At 39.2% G+C, this 4576-nt stretch overlaps 2 protein-coding genes across 2 annotated transcripts; both read right to left on the reverse strand.

The window, feature by feature from the left end:
• Positions 1 to 563: 563 nt before the first annotated feature.
• LOC120295829 (cytochrome P450 CYP72A219-like) lies at positions 564 to 2301 on the reverse strand. Its single transcript, XM_039317423.1, has 3 exons — positions 2252 to 2301; positions 1389 to 1770; positions 564 to 971 (listed from the first exon to the last, which is right to left on the reverse strand). Exons 1-3 carry the CDS (start codon positions 2299 to 2301, stop codon positions 564 to 566), a joined length of 840 nt encoding a protein of 279 aa, XP_039173357.1.
• Positions 2302 to 2381: 80 nt separating this feature from the next.
• LOC120295830 (cytochrome P450 72A15-like) lies at positions 2382 to 3008 on the reverse strand. The gene is made up of 2 exons (XM_039317424.1): positions 2662 to 3008; positions 2382 to 2486 (listed from the first exon to the last, which is right to left on the reverse strand). The coding sequence occupies exons 1-2, from the start codon at positions 2890 to 2892 to the stop codon at positions 2382 to 2384; spliced, it is 336 nt and encodes a 111-aa protein (XP_039173358.1). The 5' UTR covers positions 2893 to 3008.
• Between the last annotated feature and the right edge of the window lie 1568 nt (positions 3009 to 4576).

Raw genomic sequence — 4576 nt, forward strand, 5'->3', positions numbered from 1 at the left:
CACATTTCACGAGCAAATTGTTTTCTAGAAATTAATACATGTAAGGTTGCATGAGCAGGAATAATTGTAATTGAGTATGATGAAATCAAGAGAGGAAAAAATATATTCGCATGTGGTCTTCCTTGTGTTTCTGTTGCTTTGCCTTCCGTAATGCAAGTACTTGCATTCAGTGTTTTCCGTCTCTTTTCAATATAAGCAACTTCATAAAGTTAACGATTCGTTTTTAGAATTAGAACGGATATATAATAAATTTTTGGCAAAAGATTGAAATAAATTTCACGTGTTGAACAATTCTTTTGGAAAGCACCAAAAGAGCACGGAAAACCCAGTTAACTAGGTTAATCCAAGAAGAGCATTCTGTCGAGATGTGAAGAATTTCAAAATGAAAGCATATCATTAATTAGGAACCACTTTTTAAGTCAAGAAGGCATGATATATTTACATTGACTTTTCCTTTATTCTCAACGAACATAACAAACCATTTTACGCACACAATGTATGAAACAAGAGGACAGAATTTGATCAATTACGAATCAAGGAATTCGATCTGATTCTAGTCAAGATCAGGGGACTCCATATTGGGGATGAATAGTGAACAAAGGAATAGGGACATGCTTGTAAGAAGGAGACAGCTGCACTTTGAAACTCTGTAAAATCAAGGTCAGAGCTACTTTGGTTTCAAGGAAAGCAAAGTTTTGGCCAATGCAAGTTCTAGGGCCCGAACCGAAAGGGAAAAAGCAGAGCTTATTCTTGGTTGATTTTGAGACTCCCTCAGAGAATCTGTCCGGATTGAACTCTTTGGCATCATCACCCCAAATCTCTGGATCATGGTGGATCAGGATAATGGGCACAAAAAGCAAAACTCCTGGAGGTATTTGAATATCTCCCAACTTGGTTTTCTTGTGAACTGTTCTCATCGTCATAAATACAGGCGGATATAACCTAAGCACCTCATTCAGTATCATGCTTACCTGCATATAAATCAATTTGTAGTCAGCTTGTTTTTGTCCAAAAAGACATTAATAATGCAACTATCAAATTAATTAAAACTTGCCCGGTGGACCTAATATATCAAACTAAATATCATTCATGTGATCCGTGTTGTAACTTCGAATGAGGAGGCATGATCCATGTGTCTCACTTCTGTCACTAGCGGAACCTAACTTGAGTAACTATTGCCTAAATACTCATTTTTTACTTTTGTTTTGGCGGAAGTACAACAACTATATTTCGGGGCAGGTGGTTACAATTTTTTCCTTTATTTCTCGTTTGTAATTTCTTTTTTCGTTTTTGCAAAAACCTATTATCTGATATGAGTTTTCAGTTTCAGGAATGTATGTCTTGAAAGCGAGATGAACATCAACCTATAATACGAGGAGAATCCTTACAATTTTTAGTCGGCTCAACCCATCAAAATCAGGTTTGTTGTTGCCGTAAACTCGCAGAACTTCCTCTCTTGCTCTGTCTTGCCAGTCTTGGTACTTGCTCAACAAAATCAGAGTCCAAGTCAGCAAAACAGAAGCCGACTCTTGACCCGCTAGGTTGAACGCTTTGCACTCTTGAATCACATCCTCTATGCTCATACCCTTTTGATGCCCGGATTCTTGAATTTCTTTCATGTTTGATTTTAGCAACAGTCCCAACAGATCGTCTTCATCTACTCCTCCTTCCTTCATTGCCTTCTCTCTTTTGGTCACTACGTCTTCCAACAATCCTCTTACTTTGTGGTCAATTTCTTTCATCCTCTTCTGCAGTTTGGTCGGCAAGAGGCTGCATTTTTTATTTTATTTTTTAACACAAGTCAACTTAAAGATGAAACTTTATACATTAATTTGGTTTCCACAGCTTTGTGTCTTGCAACATAAGTACACTCAATCATTTTCATTAATTCTTATGAGTTTAGAAGCTGGAAAACAGCAATCGTGAGGACAATTCGATCGAATATTTGCCTTATTAAAAATTGTTTTGACAGGAAAGAAATTGCAGTAAGCGCAATATACTATCTTGTAATCGCAATCCAACCCCTATCCATGATTTGCAGGAAGAAAATTGTCTTCAGAAACTTTTCAATCCTTGTGTGGCAAGATGCTTTAAGATTGGTGCATGATTTACAAAATCACAAGAAAATGGTGGAAGGTTTAAACTGACTTCATGGATAAGGATTGAGGAAGTCACTGAAGTCTGTTATTATATGCTTTTGTATCAGTTAAAGATCTCAGGATAAATTGTTGCTAGATTAATCTCGACTGACCTCCAGCCGGGGATAAACACGAATTGAAGAACTTTGTATGTGAGGCTCATTTGTTCTTGTTGAAGGAGGAAGATGCTCTTGGCTTGTTCGCAGTTACCACCGAAAGCAGCTCTATAGAGAACATCACCACTCAAATGTTGAAGGTGAGGCCACACATCCACTTCACCAGCCAAACATTGCTTCTCCCATCCCTAATCATCTCCTCACAACTTGAACACGTTGCTGTCACTACATTCTGTAAGTTTTCAACAGTTAAAAAGCTATAGAGTAAGTAATTTTTAGTTATTAGATTTTCATGGACTACGAGTTTCATGTGCTGTTACAATGAAATATGATGGGATTATTAATTATTTTAAGTTCCCTTAGATGTTTCATGTGGTCAGGAAACTTTTAGCAACGAGCAGTAATACCTTCAACTTCTCATAGTGAAAAGCCGGGTTGATGATCTTTCTATGTTTGGCCCATTTCTCACCCTCAATCTCCAGAAGCCCCGATATAAAGAGATCTCCAATGGCCTTGGGATGGGGCTTTTCAAACTCGTTGATCCGTGAAAATATTTCTTTCAACATGTCTGAGTCCATGATGTTCAGTACAGGCGTTGGCCCAAACCATGTAAAGCAAAGCTTCCCTGCAATAACCATTTTTTAGAAACTACATAAATAATCTAGGCGTCAAATGACTACCGGATCCCATATATCACCCATTTCTGCACGTTAGGTGCTTAAACTAGCAGATAAATTGTAAGTACCCCACTTAAAACCCATGTAGCAGGTCAATTTACATGCGAAAATGAGCAATAAAGTAGCTTTCCGATGGTAGCTGACTACATAGCTGCCATTAACATGTCATGTTACTTTGCCCCTGAAAACAACATTCGATGTTGAAAAAAACAGCCTTACGGCAGGATATGGTCTACTGGTTTTTCAGTATTATATCTCGATTAAACTGCTGAAAAGAAACCATGAGTACATTCTTTAGCAGGTTTTTAGCTAACAACTCCACCTTCTAGTGTGTTGAAATTGTAGATTGTCTTTTACCTGGAAATCGAGTTTGTCTATCAACAATATAATATCATTGGCTACAAAAAGTCGACTGTATCTCGACTTTGATGGCATGCGTACCATATTTCTTGATGGACTGATGAAAGAAAGGGAGAATGCGTGGCACGATGTCATTGGAGAAAGAAGTACTGGATTGAGATTGCGCTTGCTTGGTTATTCTCAAGTTGTCTCTCAGGTCTTGAAAGAAAAGCCGATAAGTAGTTCCATTTAGACCTTGTCGTCTCAGACATCTTTCTAGCTGCTTCGGCTTCAACCAAAACAAACAGAGTAATTTCCCTGCGCAAGTGAAGAAGGTGATCAGAACAAGGGATAGAACAATCGAATAAGCCAAGGACATTTCCATATTCTGCGTCAAGCATACGATGAACTTGTCTTGTTTCTGTGAGTCGAAATATATAGTACTCTTGGGGAGCCGAAAAATAGACAGAGGCATAGACAAGGAAATAAAAAAAAGGGGAAAAAACATTGACGTACATGAGCTCATCCAAGAAACAATCTTTTGCGTAGATGTTGAAAGAAAATTGCGTAGATGTAGAACGTAAAATTGCGTAATCTTTGAAAGAAAGCTATCTTATTCCTTTTTTATATCCATTAATGATCCATTACCTGTCCAGCGATGCACCTGTCCACCGGTGCGTGTTTGAGTCTCTCTCTCTCTCTCTATATAAATAAAGCTCACGCGAGTCACGTTTGACACGTTCGCATGCGACCTTTAACTAGTAATTTTATTTTCAGGGTCTGTCTAGAATATTCAAACTCAAATGCACTTAAATCTCAGCTACCAGAATTTCAACAACATAATAATGAACCCAAGGCACTAAATTATTAATACTATTTATAACATGAATATCCCGAAACCATCAATGAACATAATCAAGCACAAATTTGATCGAGGCGACTAAAACTTGAGGGAATCGACCTCGACGTGTGGAAATTAACTTACGTAGCATAAACAGGCAGTAATTCACTTGCCTCAGGTGTTGGACGAGCAGTGACTGCGGTTCGGCAAGCTCTCGGACTCCTGGGCTGCAATGGTCAGAGTTGAGGCCCGGCACCAGCGGTCGATGGCGTGAGCTGCGACGTTGTGCAAGACGTGGTGCTCGCGTGCACAGTGAACGAACGGAGAAGGAGGGGCGGGTGTGACGGAGATTTCAGTGGGGGATTGAGTGAGGCTGGTAATCGTGAAAAGAAGGCGGCTTCGATCCCCTCATAGTTTGGTCACCCCTCCTCGTGTTGCTGTCCATCTTCAAACGGTGAAGTGGCT

This window comes from Eucalyptus grandis, chromosome 7, assembly GCF_016545825.1.
Source record: "Eucalyptus grandis isolate ANBG69807.140 chromosome 7, ASM1654582v1, whole genome shotgun sequence".
In the NCBI taxonomy this organism is placed as follows: Eukaryota; Viridiplantae; Streptophyta; class Magnoliopsida; order Myrtales; family Myrtaceae; genus Eucalyptus; species Eucalyptus grandis.

Coding starts and splice junctions, on each gene's coding strand:
- LOC120295829 (XM_039317423.1), bottom strand. CDS start 2,301: ATGAGCCTCACATACAAAGTTCTTCAATTCGTGTTTATCCCCGGCTGG. Junction 1,771..2,251: donor GTGTTTATCCCCGGCTGGAG/GTCAGTCGAGAT, acceptor TAAAAAATGCAG/CCTCTTGCCGACCAAACTGC. Junction 972..1,388: donor GGTTGAGCCGACTAAAAATT/GTAAGGATTCTC, acceptor ATTTATATGCAG/GTAAGCATGATACTGAATGA.
- LOC120295830 (XM_039317424.1), bottom strand. CDS start 2,892: ATGGTTATTGCAGGGAAGCTTTGCTTTACATGGTTTGGGCCAACGCCT. Junction 2,487..2,661: donor TTCACTATGAGAAGTTGAAG/GTATTACTGCTC, acceptor GAAAACTTACAG/AATGTAGTGACAGCAACGTG.